Consider the following 25,827-nt stretch of genomic DNA (forward strand, 5'->3'; position numbering starts at 1 on the left):
TAATAATAATAATAAATTACACATATGGCAGATCTAGACAAACTTTAATCTCTACAGTATTGGTTGACGTTTTATTGTTTGGTAAAATAATGTTTACATCAAATGTCACCGTAAGCTTTCAACATAAATCTTCAATTTTAATTACAAAAACAGTACGAAATACATGAATTAAATTGCATGTAAGTTTTCTCCTCTAAAATTATATAATCATTGTACGAATCTATCACTACTTAGTATAAAAGTTAAACAACAGTTATTATTTTATTAATTTTTTAAAATGAGAGAAAATCATATATATATTTTTCACTTAAAGACATTAAAATAGGATGTAGAAGTACAGAAAAAACCAATTTATCCAAGAATGGTCAACAACCATAATTTTAGAGCTATAATTAGTTTCAGATGCAGTAGCAGGGTAGTATAAAAGCAGCCACAACCAACAATGCTTCAAACTCTAAATGGTCAACGACCATAAATTTTGGGCTATAATTGCTTTCAGACGTAGCAGTGAAATTAACTGTAACGTAACGCAAGGCTCTGCCGTGTTATCAAACCTTCAATTAAAGACTTACATACATCTAATTGGAAATAGCCGTTATTTTCGAGGCATGTAGATTTAAAGCACTGTCATGTCTAAACTTTCAAACTATAATTAGTTAGGTCATTCAAAATAACTGTGTTTTTGTATTTGCCATTTGGCACCCTTCCTTCAACTGCAGGTACCTCCACATAAATTTAAATTTTCCGTTTTGTACGAAGCACAAATTAGTGTTCTAGAAACAACCCCTTATATTTTCAAAAATTGAATATTATATAATATTCTTGTTTAAAAAGTATCACAAGTGTGTATCTTCTTATTCTAGTTAACAATTTTATCACTAAAATATCAAAATATAAAAAGAAAATGCTAAAGAAGCACATTTTTTAGACAGGGTAAATAATATAAAACACACCATATGTATAAAAAAGTTATCTTGATATAATGGCTAGATTGCTTTTTTAATTACACAAGGGTGATTTTAATCTTGTAACTTTAATGATTAAGGCATTACCCTTTTTCATATCAACGAAATCTAATTCAGCAACTAATTGTTTGTTAATTTTTAAATTGACATATTGCATTTTGTGACATAATATGCCATAAAATGGACAAATGAAATTGTTGCAACGTCGCAAAATCCCATTATCATTAGCTCATCCGATTAATAATTAGAATAAATATATACTTTCAATGAACTATCATTTCATGACGTTGTCACATAACAAAATGTCGTTTACACGTCATACCATAGATTCAATGCTATTTTCGGTTTGTCCAAAATAAGCCATTTACGTAATATGGGACAAAGAATATATTCATACCTAGAATAAAACAACTTGTCATTTACTTAGATCAGCCTTTAATTATTTCATACATTTACAGTAAAGTTAAAAACATAAAAAGAATAAATGTTAATAAAATTAACAACGAAATTGATCAACTTCAATAAAAAAAAACTTAAACGTCTTAATTAATTAATATGAAAAGAAATTCATCAAATGATTTGCCTATTCAACATCAACACAATTCTAACTAAAACAGTACTTGCACACACGTCAGAAAAACAGTTGAATTTACTGTTTAGACCCCGAAAGAAAAGTAATATTGTAATTTCTAAAAGGGATTTTTCTGAAAAAGGCTATTATTCAGGCCACCAAAGAAAAGCCTTTCATCGCAGAGTAAATGCTTAAGATGTAATTTCTAAATTTGAGGGCAGATCATCCAAGTAAATGAGTAGTAGTAAAATGTTCTTTCCGTCGATATTTCATGTCAATATTTATTTTATGACTGCGAAATGTATATGCACATTTCTCCCTTAAATTTTATTCCATTTGAATGGGAAAAGGAGGACTAAAGAAAGCGAAACTAACCTCAAACAGAGGCATTGTTCAATTTTGCTGAGATGAAAAAGATATACAAGAAAAGCGATATTGACACTTTTTTAATACACTAAAAATATGCAATAAGCTACAACACTACGTTACAAATTCGCCGTTATGGTACTGTTTGAGCCTGTGATAGACAGAAGACTAGATTTAATCTGGCTAATCAAATGTAAGATATCATGCTTCCAGGACCAAGATGGCTCATTCAGAGCACGTACGGAATTGAGACACACAAGCAAGGTTCCACCTTCATGTAAAAGAACCTGCATATGCATAAACAAGAGACATGATTATATAGACAATCAACGAAGAAAATCATGCAATTAAGGTAGTGGGACCATTCAAACCATAAAGAACATATTCTGAGAGATGCTATAATTCAAAGAAATGAAGCCTATGCTTGTCTTTCCGTTTGAAAACTCCAAAACTATTTTTAGTTCAAAAGATACAATTGAGATGCTTCTCTCACTGGAAAACCAACCTACACTCCCTGGCAGGGAACGACAATCTAAACAATCACAACAATAAGTTAAGCCGAGTATACTTTAATTATAGAGGTAGCACCTACTAAATTCGATTTACAATAACGCCAAGGGTGGGGAGTTGCCTCAACCAAGTGATATTGGTATGGCCATACCCAGTGACAATCTTTACTAAAATAATCGTGATTTCAGAGATTTGTTACCGCAACCAGATAAAAAAATGCTTGTTCAAGTCATTCGAAACATCAGGACATAGTGCCACCAAGGCCTACAAACGTTCTACAGCAGAATAGCAGAAAGATAATATAAATTGAATTTTCATACCGTTAACCACAGTGGCAGAAATCCCAAAACTGATGGAAGGGAAGCTATAACTATGGACGTCAATGCCAGAGCTACATTTTGTTTAATCTGCACGTACATTCAGATATAAGTCAACAGCATCCAAGAGCTAATGAAATAATGTATAGTAACTACATCTATAAAACTACCAGTGAAGTTGTCTGCCGAGACTTGGCAATACAAAATGGCACTGCAGAAATGTTTTCTCTAAGCAACAATACATCTGCAACAGCTATGGCTGTTGCACTCGCACGGTGAGCAAGAACTATCCCAACAGTTGCTGCAGCTAGTGCTGGGGCATCATTGATGCCTTCACCCACCATAATTAGGCCTCCCCCTGTCAGGTATAAACAAAATGGCGTAAGAGACCAAAACATATGTGTAAAAGACATCCAAGCAACTCAATTTAAATATTATGTAGGAACCTATTTAAGAAAATACTCTCTTTTGAAAAAAAAATGATGAGTCTCATAACTGAACAACAAAGGTACCATAAAACGAGACTTGAAAGTGAAGCATGTAAAGGTAATATTTTAAGCTTCAGCTCTGCACAATTTACTTGTATAGTTGAAGCTACAAGCGGGGACCAAAAAAACTTCTATTGGAAAGGAACCATTGGTGTGCAAGTACCCAAAAATAATAATAATAACCATAAGTACGCATTACAGAAGACAATCCACAAAAATGGTTATCGAGGAACTTACCCATATCTCTTGAGGTATCCTTCACATGACTCAGCTTATCTTCAGGCTTCAGGTTGCAATGAAACTCATTGATGCCCACAGCACTTGCAACTCTCCTAGCACTAGACTCATGATCTCCGGTTAACATCATCACACGAAACTGTGCTTCATCTTGCAATTCTTGAATAACATTAGAAACACCAGGACGCGGCCTATCCTCTAAATGAATCAATGTTACCTGCATCAAGTGACCAGTCAGTTAGGTTGCGGTGGATAATGTGTTTTACTTAAAGGTTAAATATATTTTTGGTCCCTCAACTTCTAGCGAAAATTAGAATTAGTCCATCTTGAAAACCTTGAATTAATTTAGTCCCTCATCTTTAAAAATATGTGTATTTAGGCCTTTAAATATTTTTTTTTAAATTTATTTGACGTTTCAAACGCGTTTTTCAGCTAACATTGAAGCGAAAATATGTCAAACGGTGTAACAAACTAAAATACTATAATGAAATATGTTTGAAACATCAAATAAACTTAATAAAATCTTACTAAAAGAACTAAATCCACACATGTACATAGTTGAGGGACTAAATTAGTTCAAAGTTTCCAAAAAGCACTAATCCCAATTTTTACCAAAAGTTGAAGGACCAAAAATATATTTAGCCTTTTACTTAATGAAGGGGGTGTAAACGGCCAGAGAGGCTCAAAGATTTGGGTAAGCTGTCCGCTTCTCCAGCTGGAGAGATCTATGAAAAAGCTTAAAGCATCATCCCTTCTTTCCCAGAAAAAAAGATGAGTAGATTACAGTATACCACCTTCTGATTAACTGAAAGGGCAGCATGAACATATTCACTTCCATAAGAAGATGTATTAACCGCTTCCTTGATCTTTTCTGACTCATCTTCAGATTGACAAAATGAAGTGATGAAATCTACAGACCCAAGTGATGCTTTTAATAGTTTGGCACCTTCAATTCCTGACTATAATAAAACAAAAACAAAAAATTGAGTCATTTTACTTGTTTTTTCACAAATAAACTATATGAGAAAAAAGATATGGCTCAGCCAGTTGCTCAAGCATTTCAATTATTCAATGAATAGTCTTCAAAGGGACCAATTTTTTCTAAGACATTTACATTTTTTATAAACGGGAATCAGAATCAATTCCTCGTTTTCTACATCCATGTTGGATGGAAAGAAATGTTTGTATTAAGGTATGAAGTTTATCATGTAAGAACAGGAAGTTGTCTTTTTATCTGCATGAATGGGAATTCTGAGCATGAATTAATATATTTCTAAAAAACCAACATTAAGCTTTTGTTTCAATAATAAGCTTCTCTGTAAAACTTAAGTAAATGAAAAAGTGAAATAAGTTTCTCTCGTAAGCTAAAATTATAGCTTCCACACATAAAATCAACTTTTTGATAAATTAAAATGAAAAAACATCTGTAAAATAGTTTGATATACATGCTAATTTTAGCATATGGGAAATTCATTTCATTTTTCTTTATTTTCTTCTCCTACAATTGTTTATGAAAAAGCTTACCACTGCACCCTGTTGCATTGGAAATAATATTCCATATCGAATTTTTTATTGCTTTTGCTGTCAAATCACCAATATACCCTTTACATGGTTACTAGACACTAGTAAAGAGGCATATTACAACAGTTTTATGGTTTTAGCCCAAATCTTACAAAATATGGAGCATATTGGTTGGTTCAAATTAATATGGAATTATTGTCCTCTGCCCATTTTATATTTTGCCCCAAGTTAATGCTTCCGGGTTCAGTTCAAATAATCTATGCAACTTCACTATTTATTGGTAAACATAATTTTACAAAAAGGTTTGTTCTCCTAGGTATCTCATGGTTTCTTAATTTTTCTAGATAGGATTCACAAGACTCAATGGGTCAGGCTTTTTATTTTCGAAAACACTTCACAGTCATTTTCTGGTTTCATGGATTGCAATATTCACCCACTCAGCCCCATGCTGCATTAAATATTTTCTCAAAGGACTTTCCCATTGGCACCTCCATCATCAAGAAGAATATCTTTCATTTTGCACAAATTGATGCAGCATGTGCCTAAGCTTAGAAATGGACTCCCTCCCAATAATGAAGCTGTAATCCTTGATTGTAAGTTACTTTACCTCATTCAAGAAACTCAAGAAATAATAAGCTTATTTCTTGATTGAAAATAAACAAAAGGAGAAAGATCTCGCCAACAGTTCCCACTTTTTACAAGAGCAGATTAATAGTTTTCAGTTTATACAAAGCAGAACGATGCTCCTTTCTACCCAGGGATGACAATGAAAAGAGTTTAGATTATACTAATTGTCTACATACCTACGCATAAAAGAAAATGCCTTGATTTCAAACCCAAACTGAAGTGGATAGCAACTTTAGAGTCCATGGAAGTACTCAGGCAATTCTCAAGTGGCTTAACTGCTTATTAGGTAGCAGAGCTGGTCGTCAATGTTTCGAAAAATGTTGCTTGCAGATAATTCTAAATGGTAAAGGATTCCTACAAACCAGAAAGTTAAGTGAAATATCACTGCATGCAGCACCGTAGAGTGAGTCAGTGATACTCAACTGTTGGGAATGATGCTATGATAGGAGGGACTTCAGTATTATGAAGGGTCTACATCCCACATCGGGACTTCAATATTATGATCAAATAGTATGGGATATTTAGCGGATTATCTAAGTCTTTTATTCTCCCTCCATAGCTTTTAAGAATGAATTCCATGAGTTATTGGGTCTTATTAGATAAATCATATGCTCATATCTAAATCCATTGTTTGTGTTAGAATAAATAGTCTTAAAGGAGATTCATTTCTCGAAGAATCATAACCATGTAAAACTTATCCAACTTTCCTTTTATTTCTTCTAATGAGTTCACTTCTAAGAACACCTTTAATTCCTCAACAGCAGATTGAGCTTCAGCCATAAAAGTTACCATATCATTGTCAGATTGCTTTAAAGAAGAGCCGTTGGATATCATTTGCGAATATATTTTGGGCCTTCTTCCAAAAAGAATGACATGTTTTAAATGCCCTAAGCGTACTCAAAATATTAGGCTCTACTGATTGCCAAAGTAGGGCACAAAGCTGAAAATCAGTTTTCTTCCATTGCTGAATTTGATCTTGTGGCACTGAGCTTCCATCTTCTTCCAAATGATCATGAAACCCTTGACCAAGGAACCAAAGTTCCACAGATGCAGACCAAGACAAGTAATTTTTTCCATTTAATTTTTCCGAAGTTATGGAAGTAGCCCAGTCAAAGGAAGGAGTTGTAATTTCTCAAAGGAAATATGCTCTTGACATCCTTAAAGAGACATGTATGATCGACTGTAAACCAGTGGATTGTCCCATGGATCCAAATCAGAAATTAATGGCAGAATAGGGAGAAGCTTTCTCTAATCCAGAAAGGTACAAAAGACTCGTTGGAAAACTTATTTATCTTACTATTACCATACCAGATTTATCCTTTGCAGTTGGTGTTGTGAGTTGTTAGATATAGTTTGATATTATTAAGATATTGTTAGATATTGATAACCACAATATCAAACAATATCTTCTATTTAATCCTTTTATTTTCAGTTACTCTTTTTACTTGTACCTCTCTCTATTATAAATAGATTACCCTATGTGTGGTTTATACACAAAGGAGATTAATCTCAATCCCTATTTTCTTTATTCTCAACATGGTATCTAGAGCTTAAGGTTTTTTTTTTTTCCACTATCGCTGCCTCCGTCTCTGCCGCCACCGTCGCTGCTGCCACCGGAGCCGCCGGCGCCGGAGCTGTTACCGGAGCCACTGCCGGAGTCGCCACCACCGTCGCTGCCGAGTCGTCGTCGCCGGAGTGTTAGTTCCGACCGGCGACCATACAGTTTTGATCGTCCCTCACACGCCATTTGAAGCCGCGTCTCTTCCAGTTCCTCCATGGCATCTTCCGCTGCCTCTTTCAGTTCTGAAATCTCTTATGTTTCATCCGATATACTTGTTATGCACAACAAATTCTCAAATGGTATAAGGATCAACAGTTTTCTAGTTCCACTGCATCTGTTGCTCACACAGGTACATCTTTTGTTGGTCTAACTCAATCTTCTTCTCCTGGTCCTTGTGTTGTTTCTTTTACCAACAATTTTGTCTGTTTACAGGACCGGAGTTCGAAACAGGTGATTGGCACAGGATATGAGTCTCATGGTCTTTATCATCTCCGTCCCTCTACACACATTGGTGCAGTTATGGAGTCTCCCTCTCTTATTCATGCTCAGTTAGGTCATCCAAGCCTTGCCAAGTTACAACAGCTTGTCCCTGCCTTGTCCAAGTTGTCTTGTTTGGATTGTGAGTCGTGTTAATTAGGCAAGCATACTCGTACTTCTTTTCCTCGTAGTGTCACGTGATGCTTCGTCCCCTTTTGCCTTGGTTCACTCTGACATTTGGGGTCCTAGCCGCGTTAAGTCTACTTTAGGTTTTCAATACTTTGTTACTTTCATTGATGATTACTCCAGATGCACTTGGTTATTTTTAATGAAACATCGTTTAGAATTATTTCATATCTTTCAATCTCTTTTTAATGAAATTAAAACTCAGTTTGGTGTTTCTATTAGAGTTTTGCGTAGTGATAATGGTCGTGAATATCTTTCTCATTCTTTCAAACAATTTATGGCTTCTCACGGCATTCTGCATCAAACTTCTTGTGCTTATACCCCTCAACAAAATGGTGTAGCTGAACGTAAAAATAGACATCTTATGGAAACCACTCGCACTCTTTTAATTCATGGCGAGGTTCCTAAACATTTCTGGGGTGATGCCATTCTTACTGCCTGTTATCTCATTAATCGTATGCCTTCTTCGGTTTTAAAGAATAACATACCTCACTCCATTTTATTCCCTCATGAACCTCTTCATCCCTTACCTTTAAGAGTTTTCGGGTCTACATGTTTTGTTCATAATTTTAGTCCTGGTCTTGACAAGCTTTCTCCTAGATCACATAAGTGTGTTTTCTTAGGGTTTACAAGATCACAAAGAGGATACAAATATTTTTCTCCTTTTCTTAACCGTTATTTTGTGTCTGCAGATGTCACCTTTAATGAGTTCTCCCTTTATTTTAAGAGTCACTCTTCACCTCTGACTCCATCCAATCCTGACAACTCTTCTAATACCTTTAATGTTCCTATTGTTTGTGACCCTCTTACTGTGTCTTCTTCACCCTCGGTTCCTGCTCTACAGTCACCTGCTCCACAGTCACTTGCTCCTCCACCACCTCTTCAAGTTTATAGTCGCCGTAATCGATCACAACCACCACCATGTGACTCCACTCCAGTGCCAACTACTCTGTCTCCTTCGACTTTGACACCTGAGTCTGACCTTCCCATTGCCCTCCGAAAAGGTATGCGTTCTACCCGTAATCCCTCTCCCCATTATATTGCTTTGAGTTATCATCGCTTGTCATTACCTTTTTATACATGTCTTTCCTCTCTTTCTTCTGTGACCATTCCAAAAACTGTCCGTGACGCTTTAGCCCATCCTGGTTGGCGTCAGGCCATGGCAGATGAATTAAGTGCTCTTCATAATAGTGGAACTTGGGTCCCGTTGCCGTCTGGGAAATCTGTTGTTGGTTGTAGGTGGGTGTTTGCTATCAAAGTTGGACCTGATGGTACTATTGATCGCCTCAAAGCTCGTCTTGTAGCCAAAGGTTATACTCAAATTTTTGGGTTGGATTATGGAGATACTTTTTCCCCCGTGGCAAAGATGGCTTCTGTTCGTTTATTTATCGCCATGGCTGCTCTTCAACAATGGCCTCTTTATCAACTAGATGTTAAAAATGATTTCCTCAATGGTGATTTGCAAGAAGAAATCTATATGGAGCAACCTCCTGGATTTCTTGCTCAGGGGGAGTCTTCTGGGATGGTATGTCGTCTTCGCAAATCCCTATATGGCCTAAAACAATCTCCTCGGGCTTGGTTTGGAAAGTTTAGCAATGTTGTTCAACAATTTGGTATGACTCGGTGTGAAGCAGATCATTCTGTCTTTTATTAACACTCGAGTGTTGGATGTGTTTACTTGATAGTATATGTTGATGACATCGTTCTTTCAGGGAGTAACAACCATGGCATCTCTCAGTTGAAACAACATATTTGTCACCATTTTCAGACCAAAGATCTTGGCAAACTCAAATATTTCTTGGGTATTGAGGTGGCACAGTCCAATGATGGTATTGTTATATCTCAAAGAAAGTATGCCATGGATATTCTAGAGGAAACTGGGTTGATGAGTTCAAAGTCTGTTGATACACCCATGGATCCCAATACTAAACTTCTACCAAATCAGGGGGAGCCTATATCTGATCTTGAGCAGTATAGACGATTGGTTGGGAAATTGAATTATCTTACTGTTACTCGTCCTGACATTTCCTTTGCAGTCAGTGTGGTAAGGCAATTTCTTAATTCTCCATGTGAAGATCATTGGAATGCAGTCATTCGCATCTTGAAGTATATTAAAAAATCTCCTGGAAAAGGATTGTTATATGGTTCTAATAACCATACAAGATTTGTTTGCTATTCAGATGCTGATTGGGCAGGATCTCCTTCTGATAGAATATCTACATCTGGGTATTGTGTCTCCATTGGTGGTAGCTTGATCTCGTGGAAAAGTAAGAAACAGAGTATTGTAGCAAGATCCAGTGCAGAAGCAGAATAGAGCTATGGCCTCAGCTGCCTGTGAACTTGTTTGGCTCAAGCAATTGCTTCAAGAGTTACAATTTGGAGATATTACTCAAATGAGACTTGTGTGTGACAATCAGACTGCCCTTCATATTAGCTCTAATCATGTCTTTCATGAGAGGACCAAACACATTGAGATTGATTGTCATTTCGTTCGGGAAAAGGTTATGACTGGAGACATCAAGACTGAGTTTGTTAACTCAAGTGGTCAGTTAGCAGATATTTTTATGAAGTCTTTACGAGGGCCTAGAATTGATTATATTTGTAACAAGCTTGGCACATACGATTTGTATGCTCCAGCTTGAGGGGGAGTGTTAGATATAGTTTGATATTATTAAGATATTGTTAGATATTGATAACCACAATATCAAACAATATCTTCTATTTAATCTTTTTATTTTCAGTTACTCTTTTTACTTGTACCTCTCTCTATTATAAATAAATTACCCTATGTGTGGTTTATACACAAGGGATATTAATCTCAATCCCTATTTTCTTTATTCTCAACATGAGTCAATTCATGCAGAATCCGTTTATCGATCATTGGAATACTGTCATTCGTATTCTAAGGTATCTTAAAAAAGCTCCAGGACAAGGACTACTTTATGAGGATAAAGGGAATACTCAAGTTTTTGGATATTGTGATGTTGATTGGGCTGGTTCTCCTATGGATAAATGTTCTACCACGGTATATTGTGTTTTTCTTGGAGGAAATATAGTCTCGTGGAAAAGTAAAAAGCAAAATGTTGTTGCACGATCATCCGCTGAAGCAGAGTATAGAGCAATGACATCCCTAACATGTGAACTTATATGGGTTAAACAATTTCTACAAGAAATAGGTTTTTGCAACATTCAACCAATGAAGATGTATTGTGATAGTCAAGTTGCTCTCCACATCGTTTCTAATCCAATGTTCCATGAAAGGACCAAACATATTGAAATTGATTGTCACTTTATTCGAGAAAAATTGATGACCAAAGAAATTTGCACAGAATTTGTAGGATCAAATGAACAACTTGCAGATGTATTAACAAAATCCTTGAGAGGTCCTAGGATTGAATTTATATGTTCCAAGTTTGGCACATCCAATTTGTATGCTCCAGCTTGAGGGGGAATGTTAGAATAAATAGTCTTAAAGGAGATTAATTTTCCTAGGAGCATGCTTTAGTCCTAGCTCCTAGGAGCATGCTTTAGTCCTAGTTCCTAGGAGCATGCTTTAGTTCTAGTTCCTAGGAGCATCTTCTAGAATTCTCCTCTTTCCTCTCATCCATTGTATCTCATGCACCATAAATATTGAAACCTAAGAGGAGAGAACACACACTCTCAAATTCACTCTAAAATCTTCTTCTCTTTAATTTCAAGTGTTTGCATCCAGGTTATCACCAATAAAAATACAAATAATAGAAACAAACCTCACGAAATATCCTTGGTGAGTAATAAGTACAACCTTTGCCTTCATCTAAGACACCTTCCTTGGAGCTCCCCTTAATACATTTCAGAATGTGGATTATTGCATCCAAATATCCTAAAGGAAGACTTGTGAGATAATTTAGTTTCTAAATTGATAATTGTCATTATCATATTTTTATTATGTTAATTTTTTATCTTTTACTGGTGTTTTTATTATTATCTTTTTAAATAATTAAGGGTTTATTAAATAATTTTATAAAAGATAAGTATTTTATCTTTTATTGGATAATTAAGTTTTTATTTAATAAAGTGGAAATGATAAGCATTTGGTTTATATTTTGCACATAAGTGAAAATCTCAGAGATTTAAGAAGTCATCAACATAATCAATTACCAATAGAGTTGGTTACTTCAATTACAAATTCAAGAACAAATTCCAAGCCCAGTCCAGTTCTGACAGTCTTTAAATAGAAGGCTCTACAAAGTTAAAAATCAACATCCCTTTAAGGGAATAAACCTCCCTTTTTAGGGAGAGAGGGAACTTGATTCTTTTGTGGAGACTCCTTCTTGATGTTGGAGGCATTCAACATTATTCTTTTTATAGTGTTCAGAATGCATAAGAGAGTAACCAACTACTCTATATACAGTGGTTGGACGTAATATATCTTAATTCTTTGTGATTTCTGCTATTCAATGTATCTTCACACTTTTCCATATCTAATCATTGGACATGATATTAGAACCTAGACTAGAATAAACAACTAATTGATTGTGCATCTAGACATAGAGTACATCATTGGTCATGCTTAACATCCAAACTTAAGGCTTAATACTTTTAATAAGGAAAGGTCTAACACATTAGGGTTCTTATTAAACTTGTCACTAAAACATTAGGGCTTGTTACATAGTGGTGTGAATGCTAGAATCAGAAATTAGAAATATATTGTTAGTGTTTTCATATTGATTTGATGCATGAAATCCAACCCTAATGAAATATTTACCATATATTTTAATTTCATAAATTTAATTAGTTAATAATTATTTTTCTAAGCAACGTGAGTCTGTTGGGAAAATGATATTTGGACTTATCCACTTTATTACTTGTACGATTTAGTACACTTGCCAATTTTGTAACATAAATCAAACTTTTCCTATATCTTTGAGTTATAGATCGACTCTCCCTAACTAAGTAAAAACTCGGCATGTGATTCATAGGAGTTCCAACATGTTAAGTGCTCATTAAGTTTGTTTTATCTAATACATATTGCATACTTCAAGAAATCACGTTACAATTCTTGGATTATACTACTTCAGGAAGAATTAGAGTCAACCACCAAGATCTTTTATATATAATGGGTGACAAAATCATGCTTGATTGGAGTGAAGCCACGGTAATCAATACCCTATAATAACAATAACCTACATAATGAAGTAAAAGCACTCTAGAAACGTGGCAATTTCAAATTTGATAGTTTACTTCACATTGATTCATATCAAATTATTAAACAGCAGTGCTAACTCTATAAATCCATATCCTAAAGATTTTTTAAGGACGTATTAGAACTTGCAGAGACTGCCAAAAAGTTGTGCAGACCATTATTACCCATTCACTTTACTGTGTGTAATTTCCAGCAAACTTAATTTATAAGCACTAAGCTTATTATATACTTAAGTAATTAAATATGAGGGCTTGCAGTGAGCTGTGCACTAAAATACCCAAACCCGAACTAGTTTTAGCAACTAATTCATCTCTTCATTGTGCATAATTTTGTTGGTGCTAATCAGAGTTTGAATCCAATTGTGATCCCTATTTCTGCACTTTCTCCGAGGCTAAACCTTTGCCCTACGCACTCTAACCAGCTAACTCCCAAACCAATAATTGGTATGGCAACAGGTATGGGTAATAGCTACTCACTACCAGCTCCCCATGTAGAAAACGCCCTCAAGCACTCCCTCGAACCTCTGGGTACCCTCTTTGACAACTATTCATGCGTTTAAAAAACACTTCCAGATATTTATGGGCATTCAAAGTAATTAAAAAAATAGGTACTTTTTTTTTTCTTTTTTGATTAAAAAAGTAAAACATACGTTCAAATATATAAATTTAGATGCAAATTAGTCTATTAAATTCCAATAGAATAAAGTTAGAGAAAAATCTTCTCATTAACATGAGTAAAATAAACTTAGAAAGTAAGCTACACCAAATAAATAAAAATTAGAAAATTTTCAATTGATATTTTGCTCACCAATAACTTCACATTGACCACCTTTAATTTTGAAAGAGCCTAAAAGAGAAAATAAGTAAAAACTATCTTATTAAAAAGTTTCTAATTGAAAAGATTAATTTAGTTACCTCAATATAAGAGTATTTATATTATTTTATGGGCAGTGAGTACCAAAAGATTAATTAGGATATTCCATTTAGTGTACACATTTTATTATCTTGGTTTACCCTTCAATATATATTAATGTTACAAATATTTATATTTCGAGTGCTCCAAGAAACTGTCACATCCACAAAACTGCCTTAAAAGTAACATCTTCTTATTCCATAAATATTTCAGAAATTGTTGTCCACATTCTTAACTAATAACTTTTATAAACGTAACCTTACACAATAGGACTTCACTTCTCTGCCTTTTATTCAACCTTTCATCTCCCTCTTAATATTTTAACTTTTCATTTTTCATTTTTCATTTATGTAAGGACATCGGTATGTTTCCTTCATTTAAGGACACCTTGTCTGTTATATATATAACTAAAATTAATATAAACATTAAACTTTTAACTCCCAAAAAAATAAAATAAGATAGCATGATCAAAATGCAGACACAAATTTTTATAAACGTAACCTCACACTATAGGACTTCACTTATCTGCCTTTTATTCAACCTTTCATCTCCCTCTTAATATTTTAACATTTCATTTTTCATTCATGTAAGGACACCAGTATGTTTCACTCATGTAAGGACACCTTGTCTGTTATATATAAAACTAACATTAATATAAACATTAAATTTTTAACTCCCAAAAAAATAAGATCATGATCAAAATGCAGACACAAGCGTGCAACACTTCTGTTTCCGCTAATATATATATATATATATATATATATATATATATATATATATATATATATATATATATATATATATATATATATAAAAGGAAATCATTGCAAAATAATGAAACCCAAATGGGAGATCTCTATGACAAATGTATGCAATATGAGCTTGAGATACTAAAAATACATGGTCATGTCTGCTTCAAAATCTCACTTTGTCATGCAAAATGAATATTTAAGTATCCAGTTAAGCAACACACTATTTAAGTATCCAGTTAAATAACAACATACCTCAATGTTGTTAACAGTAGCAGTAAGGCCTCTGCCAGGAAAGTATTCAAAACTTTCTACGGAAATAGATGGGAGGTCTTTGCCTTCACTATGGTCAACCACAGCCCTGCAATTTATTTTACACAAAAAAAAAAATGCATAAGGACAGAAAAGTGATTATTAGTTTAATATCATGCTTCACTGTTACATTTAAGATGGCAAAACTGAACATTCAAAGAATTGAATTGTTTTGTGGAGAATCTGATTAAAAGAGATCAGCATTTAATGAGTTAGTTATAGATATATATGAATCCCAAGCTATTGTAGGTTACAAACAAGATAGTTAAAATTGAGACTGTGGTTAGGATCATAGATCATAGATCATAGATCTTAATTGGGTTTCATTTTAATTGAAACCCATTCCACAAGGAAGGTGAAGGGTGCAACAAAAAACATCCTTAATTTTTAATTGGGTTTGTATTTTGTTTTAATTGAATCTGCATTTACTAGAGTGAATAGGTGGTGAAGTTGAATAAAGGTGAATTTTAATTACATTAATTTTTAACTGGTTGGTGTTGTGACTGAAACGTGCATAATAAGGTGAATATTAATTACATTAACTTTTAATTAGGTTCAGGTTTTATTTGAACTGAATTTATTCACCCAAGAAGGTGAATAAGTGGTGCAACGACGATTTTAACGATTTGGCTGGGCCACAATCATGCTTGGGATCTAAATCGGAAATAATGTGTAAAATCATACGACCTTTCAATTTTATGAGTAAAATCTTGATTTTGACTATAATGGTTAGAAGTAATTTACTTATACTTAAGGTAACTTCCACCTACATTACATACATTATGTATTCTTAAAAGGGTAGCGAAAAGGACTGCTTTCTAAAGCTTCTTTGCTCAAAGTATTAAATTCAACTTAAGTCAAAGCTAATGATTCCAATCAAGAGACCTCGTGGGACAACTTACAAGGTACAAACAAACCACAGCCAACCCTTTAATTATACCTTACCTTGAAAACACTTTCTTTTCTTATCACTCAACACAACACCTTTTACTGATACAAAACCGTACAGATTTATCATTGCAGAGATCGTATAGCTACCCAAATTATTCACACTCACTCACTTCTTGCTCCAATGCCTATTGTTATTCAAGACGCTCTATCTAGTAACTTATGTTGGTGATCATAATAGGACATGATCAGAATGGTTCTGAAAAATTGAAGAAACATTTGTTCCATCAACTTTAGAGCAAGAGCTTACTTCGATACTTTTTGGAAATTGAATTGGTCCAATATTGAAGTGTCGTTTCTCAAAGGAAGTGTGTCTTGGAGATACTTCAAGAAACTTGCATGTCAGACTGCAAACAGTGTTGTTAATCTGCAGGGAGATGGCAAAAGCCGCAATAGTTGTTGAGGGGTAAAACATTAAAGAAATTAGTTATAAAATTAGAGGTGTTTCTGGAAAATGGTGGGTGGTGCGGAATAGCTTTTCTTTTGAGTTTTGAGTGCAAGGAACATGTGACGATTAAGCTTCGGAGGAAAGGAAAGAAATTTAAACGATGTTGATTGCCAAAAGATTGGGGAGCATGGAACAAAAGGTTAGTGTCGAAACTTTACTTAAGTGTCACTGGATCACTGTAGTCCTACAATTCTGTGTAGTACATAATCAAGTGTTATTAATTATTTCTCATAAATTGATAATTTTGAATGTGCTATAGAAACATTGATTGGGACCATAGACATGCGGTAATCCAAAACCACTTAATAATTTTCTGCAGTGTTAGGCCAATTGAACTAAGGAAACCCAAGTAAAAAACAATAGAATATAATAAATAAACAGGAGAAAATAAACACAAGCAAAACACTTACTGCTGACTTATTTTTAAAGGGTCAGTGAGATTTTAAGTGTTTACTAATTCAAACATGACCGACAGTGGAGGAGGAGATCCACAAGGCCCAATTCCATCTCTCTAATTTTGTCCCGGAGACCTACAAACCCAAATAGACCCTTTTTGCCATTTTGATCAATAAAAAGGGCAAACCATAGATGCCCACCTGATCCGTGATGTACTCTGAGTTTGCGAAGAGTTGAAACCTTGCCACCTCTTTTATGCCCAATCTATGGCACAGAACCTGTGATGTGCAAGGTGGTCATAATGGCATTTCTTGTGGCTCCACAACGCCATTGCACCACAATAACCAATATTTAAACTTCATCTTAGTTAGGGGAAGTCGTTGACTAATTTGGGAATATATCACAGGCTAGTTGGTAGGCTAAGTTATACTACTATTACAAGTCCAGATATTTCTCGTGTTGCTTCAGTGGAATTCCTTCTCTTTAAATAGTCATTAGGATGCAACTACTCATACAACTATTCAAATGATCTCTTGGACAAGGTTCATTTTATTCATAAATGTAGGGTCAACTACTCAGATGCTGATCAGAATAGATGTCTGTCATTCCACCCCAACATATTGTGTTCATGTAGGAGGTAATATTGTATATTGGAAAAGTAAGGAGCAAGAGATTGAAGCTAGATCTAGTGTTAAAGTTAAGTATCAGGCTATGGCCTTGATCACCTACGGACTTATTTGGATAAAGCAATTTATTCATAAACTAAAATTTGTTGAGTTCTCTCAAATGAAGTTTTCTGATAATCAGATTGCTTTTCATATTACTTCCAATCTGATTGTAATCCAAGTACTACGGATCTCAAGCAGTAATATGAAGAAGCCTATTAAGATGTATATCCAATGGCCCAAATACCCAGGATCTTAATTCTCACCTTAGATAATAAGCATAATGGGAAGGAGGAGTTAGCTACAGGAGAGAAAAGTTAGTGGAATATATCATATAAGAAAATAAAGGAATATTGAAGATACAGTTTTATTTGAATTGTAATTGGAGCTCAAAGGGTTTCTTCGGTTGGGAGCTTAGTTCTTTTCCTTTTGTATTGCCTCTTACTGCATAATATACTGTATTTGATAGAAATTTTCTATCATAGTCCAATTTTTCATGAGGAGCAAACATACTGAAGTGAATTGTCATTTATTACAGAAAAAGTTCTTTTTGCTAGTAATGTACACTAGTTCTATTGAACAACTAGCTAATATTTTCACTAGGTCTATTAGGGACTCCTGAATTATGTTTATGTGTAACAAGCTTGAGGCATATAATCTATATGCTCTAGCTTGAGAGGCAGTGTTAGTGTACCGTTGTGGTATTTGGGCCATAAACTAGTTAGTTTATGCTTTCATATATTATATTCCAATTCAACTATTTTCATTAACCGAATAAAATTCAATTCCAAGAGAACTACACGAACCACAATTGTTGCTAGTAAAAGGAGAGCTTATAATTTAAAAAAAAAAAGGCTTAAATACACATTTGGTCCTTATTTTTGTCAAAATTATTCAATGTGGTCCATATTTTCGTTGTTTGTTCAATTTGGTCCTCATTTTGGTAAAATCGCATTCAATCGAGTCCTTTTGACAAACGGAGTTAAAAATTTTAACGACACAGTGACACAGTGTAACTGTTTGGGTTACGTGTCAATTTTTTGGCAATGACGTTGGCACAGTGAAATTTTATGGTCGTTGTGGGTTTAAAAGTTTGTGAAATTGATTTGGGGAAAAAAATTAGGGTTTGAGAGGTTTGAAGCAAAACTGTGGCCAGCAAGAATCTTGTGCACAATCCAGTTGGTGATTCGAAATTCGCGTTTGAGAGGTATGTCTCGTCACCATTCATCTTCCTCCTCTTGCTGTAATAGTTGGGGGCAACCAATCTCGAATGACAACCTCCAAGCGCAATGTCGAAGCTTCAATCGCAAACCCTAACTGATGTTATCTTCAACCACGTTATCTTCAATGATGCACCCAAAAACCCTAATTTTCCCCTTTTTCACCAACCCTAAATTTTTCCTATCTCTCCACCTCTCGAATGCTCTCGACCTCTCCAATGCACAATTTTAGTTCTTCACTCAACGACACTTCTCGCTTCTCGTTGCAGTAAACCCTCAATTGAAACGTTTTAATTTTGTTTCACTTTACCATGTTTACCTTTTTACGTTATTCAACCTTTTTTCCCCAATTTTTTGTAACGAGACACTGTGCCAACGTGTGTCATCATGTATTCAAAAATTTGACACGTAACCCAAACAGTTACATCGTGTCACTGTGCCGTTAAAAATTTTAACTCCATTTGTCAAAAGGACTCAATTGAATGCGATTTAACCAAAATGAGGACCAAATTGAACAAACAACGAAAATAGGGACCAAATTAAATAATTTTGACAAAAATAGAGACCAAATGTGTATTTAAACCAAAAAAAAAATAGTCTATTCAAAATGTTACCTTCCAATAGGATGTGTAGTACCCTTTTCCATAGCTGCAGCAACCGCAAGAGCTTCTTTTTCACAGGTGGGAATGCAACAGGAAGAAAATTTTGATTCATTGTTTCTAACATGATGACCATAAATCGGTTCAATTGCCTTGAATACAAGTCCACCAGTTGTCAACGTCCCTGTTTTGTCAAATGCAATAGTATGACAAGAAGCTAGAGCATCGAGAACATGTCCACCTTTGAGTAGTATTCCCTGCAAATTGTGGTAACTGTCACACCCTCCATAAAAGAAAAATAAAATAAAAATAAAAATAAATTCCATACTTAATTTTGGAATAATTGATCAACTTTCTACTCCTCTCAAACCAACAAATAAACAATCCAAAGGACTTAAACTGTGTAATGAAATGCTTCCATTCAATTCACCTTATTATTGACAGACATCATCAAGAGTATTTAATCAAGCCGTAAAAGTAAGTTTTTCCTTAATATAGAACAAATCAAACTTGTTCATGGCTTAGTTTTTCTTCAATCACAATTCACAATTCACAAGTCAGATCAAGTTTTATGATCATGTTTAGGGCTTACATGATTACTTAGAATAATGTGGCTGTGGAGATTGGCACTGAAAAAAAAAACACTACTCCATATATACAATAATTGACATACAAAGCTTTAGAAGCTAGTTCTTTGCATGAAAATTAATGAAAGCTCCTTCATCTTTCTCAAAATGGGTAAATAGAAATTTAGATGCCAATAATGATTAAGATTTCACAACGGTAGTCACAAGAAGGTCTTAAAATTTGGCTTAGGATATAACTCAATCCCATAAAATGTACATACACGATCAGGATTGCTTAAGCTTTACAAGGATTACAATGGTCATATCATATGTTTTGTCAACGCGGACTAAGCACACCCCCTCAGACTTAGCACAATAGAAGTGTTCCAAAGAGACTTAGCACAATTAAGATGAGTTTTCAACACATCTCATCAGGTCATGGCCATGGGCTAGAGCTAATGCAAGAAACTCAACAATAGATCAAGGATAAACTCTAATACTACCTTGTAAAGTGAGGATTATCCAAGTGTTATATATTCTATTCAAGTCGTATCTCTGGATGATGTAGATTTCAACACACCCCACTAAAACAGAAATTATGGCAAGCTAAAGGGTAACTACAATTAAAGTGGTTTTCCAAAACATCCTATCACGCTCAAAGCTCTGTGCATGGAATGTTGCAATTCAGGTATACCAGAAATGGACTAACTCTTAATAACATCTTTGATTTTTGGATTAAGGCTCAAACTCAAGGATCCCACTAATTTAGGAAATTATAAATATTGAGCATAGGATTTAAAAAAAAAATGCAGGATTATGAATCTTCAAAATATATTGGTGAATACAAAATTGAAAGCCATAAAATCACACTGACAGTGCAAATACTTCATAATTAAAGATCAATTTTATATACGGGTGTAAGTGGCTTGACATGGGTTGAGTTTGGTCTAATGCAAGACTAATCCAATGAAACATAATTGGGTTGGGTTGGGTCTTTTGATTTCTGTTTTTTGTTAAGCAACCCAAACCAAAGCAACTTGAACTTTGTCAAGTTGGTTTGAGTTTGAGTTGGGTAATTAAATTGACTGTTTAAAATAATAATAATATATTCTAAATAAATAAATAAAATACAGAAAGTGTCTAATAAGTTAAAATTATTCTAAATAAAAACATTGCACAGTCTAAATTAAAATACAAGTCTACCTCTCCAAATCCAATACCATCACAAGCAAAATATATTCAAAGTCAGAACATTCAAAATACATGCGGCCAATGGCACAATACATGTCGCAAATAACCTTAATAATTAGTTTATGTACATAATAAAGATGAATATGGACAGTTTGATACTTCAAGTCTCGGACAATTTGACAAAACTGATCAATAGTTGTGTAGAGTAGGGTTATGCAAATATACAGACTAACAGAATTAGAATAATTATTAATGTTGTAAGTATAGAAATACTAGAAACACACTCTTTTATTTTTTACTCACTCTCTTTCATAGATTAAAATTTATTGGAAATTACAAAAAAGTGAGACTTAGATCTAATTCAATGATTTTCTCTTCTGTGTAGTTTCGAATAAATTTTAACCATTAAGAGAGAGTGCAAGAAAGAATGAATTCCTATAGCCCTCTTCTTATACGTATATTGAGATAGGTTGAATTAATTGGGTTTCAAACTCATTAACCCACCACATATCCCAATTATAATTTTATTGGATCAACCAAAATAAACCTAGATCAAACAATGACCCAACCCAACCCAATCTATTGAAATATAAACTGGATTGGATTGAGTTGATTGGATTCAAGGTCGATGAAGACCTGTTACACCTCTAATTTCTTATATGATGTTAAATTTTTAAATATATTTTGACATGAATTTATATAATCGAGTAGATAATTGGTACCTTCTTGGCACAAGAACTGATTGCTATAGCATACGCCAATGGAGCCACAGCCAAGGCACAAGGTGATGCTGCCACCATAAGCCCTAACGCTCTGTAAATTGAACCTCTGCAAGCTACATCAATCAGACACTAAATAAAATGAATTACGGAAGTTACATCATATATAGATATGCAACAACATATTTTTTGGATACTAAATCCTTGTCACAAAAGGGTAGTAGAAAACATGAGAATTGAGAACTTTTTAAATTGGTGATAATTACTGTAGCATAACATTAATAAATAGGAGACTTCAGTACCACTTGTTAAACCACGACGCATGCCTTGCCCAAGTCCATAAAAGACAAAGAAACAAGTGCTACCCCCATAATAAAGCTGGTTCTAAGTTGAAGGGAGGATTGCATGTGTTTGAAATGAGGGACAAAGTGGGAAAGGTAATTGGAGTGCCTATCCTCGCAACAGAGAAAGAGATAAAAGAGGCTGTTAACAACCTGAGTAGCTAGCACAATATCAATTAGAAGAAAAAAGGGGAGTAATTAATGAAGTAACTAAGGTGGGATAAATCTGAGGAAGAAGAGTGAGAAGGTGTAGAAATGAATTGAAAAATGGTGGGCTTTTGGGAAGTAGTGAGATATTTTGTGCATTTGCTGAATCTCTCTAGTAATTTATGTATTTTTTTTCTCCTCCTCTTCCTTTGTGATTTTAGTAATTAATGTAACTTGTAAGCAACTTGATCATTGCTACTTTAATTCGTAAGCAACTTGATCATTGCTACTTTAATTCCAAGTTTCTATGAAATGATTATTGAAGTAAAGGAGTGAATGACATACAAACCCACACAAAAAACAAAGCAAAACTCACAACAGGATAAAAACACAATCAGTAATCAAATTTTTAAATTTATTAACTATATCAAACAGTGCTACTAGAGTAAAAAAATTCAAAAATTACCAGATGTACCAATGAACGGCCACTTAAATAAAAGTGGTCCAATAACAGCAATTGCAACGGATAGCACCACAACAACTTGGCTATATCGTTCACCAAATTCATCCAGCCACCTTTGAAGTTTAGGTTTATTTGACTGTGCTTCTTCAGTCAACTGAACAATTTTGCTGAGAGTCGATTCCTTCCAAGTTTTTGTTACCTGCAATCAATTAATTTTGTATTATAAGGTTAGTTTCCAACAAAAACACACTTCAAACAAGACAAAAACCCACTTAGAAGTTTAAGTGTTTAACATGACAAACTATTACAGAAACACTAGTACCACAATCTGTAGTAACTTGTTCATGCATATCTGTGAGCATGACTCATTGCCCTAATTTTCAATCTTCATCAATATGAATATATTCTCAAAACTAGGTATGGTTAATGACAAGTGATACTTGTAATTAGTTACTTTCAGAATGTGGATTTGGCGCTAAATCATCCCCACAAAACTAGCATACATGAGGGTTATTCCCACTTACACGCTTTTTTTGCTTTATCTATATAGCCAATAAGAGACTTGCATTTATTTATTTTTCCAATAGTACCAATATTTTAGCACTTTTTCCAGTGTAAAATATAAACACAAGACTTTGAAATTTAGTAGAATATACAAAAATTGCTGAAATCCCTAGAGATTGATGTACAGTTCAACATACCTTCACAATTATCCTCCCATCTAAGTTCCTTGCACCGCCGGGAATTCTATCTCCAACTTTGGCTTCCAAAGGTTTCACTTCCCCTGTCAAGTGCTCGATGGTAATTGTGGCACTGCCTTGGAATACTTCACAATCTACTGGTACAGACTAATCACAACACCATCCCCATTATACTTCAACAATAATCTGCTGTATAAAACTTGAAATTCCAAATCGTGCATGTATGAGTTTGTGTGAGTCTGTGTTGTTTATTAGAAGATACTTAAGGTTTGACTTAAACTAATTATTTTTCCTTTTGCTCTTTAGGAGGGAGGGAAGGGGAAAAATGAAAAATCATCATTCAAAGGAGACAGAAAATGAGGACCAGGAATGCTCTTTAGACGATGAAAGATAAAGGGGTGTTTTTAAATTTTTAATACAAAATAATATTGCAAGAGAATTGACTGAAACAACTACTGAAGCAAGTGAGAAGATTCTAAGTCAGTCTTTCTAAACAAGTTTTCAAATATTTGGTCCGTAACATTTTCAGCACCCGGTGACATACTTTGTTACAGAAGAGTTGGGTGTACTCTGGATCAAATTAAGCGGCAAAATAAGTTTGGTCGTATAAATATTTTTCATACTATTAGTAATTATTCTAAGGACATTATAAAAAGAATTGGAATCATGGTTTATTTATTATAAATATTAATTCATTATGCAGCAAGGTAATAAATCATATATGCAAAGGTTAACTATATCCAAATCACCAAGAATTACTATGAACATCAGTTAACGATCACAGTAAAAAATGGTTATCCAGTTGAAAACATCAAAAACAATCACAAGACATCAGTCGCTGTTTAACCTCCTTCTAAGCTCTGAAGAAAATTATGACGAGGAAACAAATTTACAAAAAATTACCTCGCCGGCACCAACCAGAATATATGATCCTACAGTTACATCATGCACGGGAATCCTCTTGTATGCCAAGTCAAATGTATTGGGGAGTTTATCATCCTTGGTATCCAGAACAAGGGCAAAATCTGGATTATTTTCTTTCAACTCTCTGACATCAACCATAGATCGGCTGGTAAAATACTCTTCGGCTGCAGGATCCATCACACAGGTTATTCAAACTTCTTGGAGAACATGAAACTTGAAACTCGGTTACCGAAGCAAAATTTAGCTCACCTATATGCGCCAGATTAAACATGGCAAGAAGCAATCCTCCTTCCAAAGAGTTTCCCATAAATATTGACGCAAAGGCCGCCATTGCCATCAACACATGGATGTTCACTTTTCCACTACTGATCTCAATAAGAGCATCAAGTGATGCAGAAACCTGATAGGAACACACATGCAGAGTGTAAAAACAGTCTGGGAATAGAGCGAAAATGAGAAGTAAGTGGGGGAAAGGAGAGATTGTTTCGTACCCCAACCAAAGGGAATGCGATGAAAATGAGAGAGTTTTGAAAAGGCCTGACGAGTGGCTTGGGCAAGGTATGAGGGCAAATGGCAGCAGCCACAAATAAAGCGGTGGAGAAACAGCACAGATGCAAGTGCTCTCTCAGGATATCTGCCAGGTCCGTCCATCTGGTGGCTTTGGCGAATGCGATAACCGCCTTTTGGGGCCCAGTGAGATTAGCAACATCGATGCCGTGCGAGTGGTGATGATGATGGTGGTGGTGGTGGTGGTGGTGACCTTGATGTTCGTGATGGTCGTGATGGTGGTGATGGTCGTGGTGGTGACCGTGATGGTCGTGGTGGTGGCTGTGATGGTGATTGTCGGAGGATTCAGCGACGCAGCGAAGGCTGTGACGAGGGAGAATGAAAAATTTGGGGGAATATAAAGGTTTGATTGAAAATCGGGGAGGGCGAAAAGGGAGCCTGGAGGATCGAATTCGTGAAGCACCGGTGTAAAAATGAAGGGAGTGCAATTTGGTGGAGGGGATCGAGTAAGGAAGCGTTTCCATCTTGAGATAGAAAATTCTAAGAGGAGCTTCCGACCATCATCAGAGAGTCTAATGATTCTAGTTATGGTCTGGTCCTTCTTCAATCTGGGTCACTATAGAGTGAAATTGAAATGAACCATTCAGTTCGTCGTTATGCCATCCCCACCACATAATGTGCTCATTCCCAGACTTTGGTTACACTGCTAGTAGGGTCGTCCTGATTGGTAAATAGATTCACTTGCTTTTATTAGTTAATCGATGCCATACTCTCCTTCCATTGTTTAAAAAAAAAAAAAAAGTGTTTTATTTATCCTTTACATTTAGTTCAATTATAATTTTGATCACTTGCATCTTCTTTTTTTAACGTCACAAATTACATCCTCAATTTATTTTATTTTTTTGTGACAGAAATATCGTCATGTCAAACAAAAAATTAAGGGTTAAATATGTACGTAAAATTTGAAATTAGTCTTTTTGAATTTTTTAACCAATTTAATCTCTAGTA

General features: G+C 34.7%; 1 protein-coding gene across 1 annotated transcript; it reads right to left on the bottom strand.

The window, feature by feature from the left end:
* Positions 1 to 1,842: 1,842 nt before the first annotated feature.
* On the bottom strand, positions 1,843 to 25,537 carry HMA1 (heavy metal atpase 1). Its single transcript, XM_028063452.2, has 13 exons — positions 24,804 to 25,537; positions 24,562 to 24,712; positions 24,292 to 24,476; positions 23,389 to 23,535; positions 22,691 to 22,886; positions 21,740 to 21,852; positions 19,276 to 19,517; positions 14,928 to 15,033; positions 4,249 to 4,413; positions 3,455 to 3,671; positions 2,900 to 3,087; positions 2,733 to 2,819; positions 1,843 to 2,189 (listed from the first exon to the last, which is right to left on the bottom strand). Exons 1-13 carry the CDS (start codon positions 25,341 to 25,343, stop codon positions 2,022 to 2,024), a joined length of 2,505 nt encoding a protein of 834 aa, XP_027919253.1. The 5' UTR covers positions 25,344 to 25,537; the 3' UTR covers positions 1,843 to 2,021.
* Between the last annotated feature and the right edge of the window lie 290 nt (positions 25,538 to 25,827).

The sequence above is a fragment of the Vigna unguiculata genome, chromosome 3, assembly GCF_037176805.1.
Source record: "Vigna unguiculata cultivar grain cowpea cultivar isolate G323 ecotype 2 chromosome 3, ASM3717680v1, whole genome shotgun sequence".
NCBI lineage: Eukaryota > Viridiplantae > Streptophyta > Magnoliopsida > Fabales > Fabaceae > Vigna > Vigna unguiculata.